This window comes from Hippocampus comes, unplaced genomic scaffold, assembly GCF_001891065.2.
Source record: "Hippocampus comes isolate QL1 unplaced genomic scaffold, H_comes_QL1_v1.1 C16797726, whole genome shotgun sequence".
In the NCBI taxonomy this organism is placed as follows: domain Eukaryota; kingdom Metazoa; phylum Chordata; class Actinopteri; order Syngnathiformes; family Syngnathidae; genus Hippocampus; species Hippocampus comes.
Genome location: NW_017839120.1, coordinates 1 through 882, shown reverse-complemented (window position 1 = coordinate 882; position 882 = coordinate 1). Strand labels below are relative to the sequence as shown.

Genomic DNA, 882 nt, shown 5'->3' with positions numbered 1-882 from the left:
TTTTTTTTTTTCTTTCGTGACACTCTAACCCCGCAACATCAGAATCGTGTTTTCGGTTCAGTGCGGATGCGCGATTCTCACCCTGTAGGCCTTGACAAAGCGCACAAACACGGGGAAGAAGACGGACGGCGGCGTGGTTTTGGAACTCTCCCCGTAGAACTTGACGGCTTCGTCAAAGGCATCCTGTAAACAAGCCGCAGGCCCCCGTTTTTCCATCAAGGCGAAGAAGACGCCTTGGGCGGACCCCGTGGCAAAAAACGCTCCGCTCCTCTCACCTGCGCGATCTTGGCGTCGTCCTGCAGCTTCTTCAGCTTGCTCTCGTTGTGCGCGATGAAGTCCTTGAGCATGGTGTTGTGGCCGTGCATGCTGTACTCCCGCTTGGTCAACTCCATGCCTCTCTGCAGCTCCTTCACATCCAGCAGGACGTTGTCCAGCGACACTGCAAAAACCACAGGCCGACACGTCAAGTGCGCATTCGGGGGGACCATTGTGTGAAAAAAACAGAAAGGGCAGGCTGACCTGCTGCCGCTTTCTCCACGTAGTGCAGCTCGTTGTAGAAGAAGGAGACCTGCGTGTATTTCTCCTTCACCACGTTAGCGATGTAATGCAGCAGCGTGATCTTGCGGTCCGTCGACTTGGTGTCGAGGAGCTGCAAGGCAATGAAATGAAATGAAAACAAAAGTCCGATATGTGGGTGAGTTCCCGAGAATGAATCGTGGACGAGGGGCTTAACGAACCAGGTCCAAACTTTGAAGCTTGAACCCATAAACTGCTCCTCTTTTGCTGCTGTTCATGTAGTTTCCGAGGGCTAAAATAATCTGCGGGGGGAGGAGAAACGCACCGTCAATAGACAAGCATGAAAATGCGTTGCAAGAAAAGTCA

General features: G+C 52.6%; 1 protein-coding gene across 1 annotated transcript; it reads right to left on the bottom strand.

Annotated features, from left to right (window-relative positions):
• Positions 1-45: 45 nt before the first annotated feature.
• Positions 46-842, bottom strand: LOC109509177 (formin-like protein 2). Its single transcript, XM_019859066.1, has 4 exons — positions 738-842; positions 520-649; positions 276-439; positions 46-183 (listed from the first exon to the last, which is right to left on the bottom strand). The coding sequence occupies exons 1-4, from the start codon at positions 792-794 to the stop codon at positions 58-60; spliced, it is 477 nt and encodes a 158-aa protein (XP_019714625.1). The 5' UTR covers positions 795-842; the 3' UTR covers positions 46-57.
• Between the last annotated feature and the right edge of the window lie 40 nt (positions 843-882).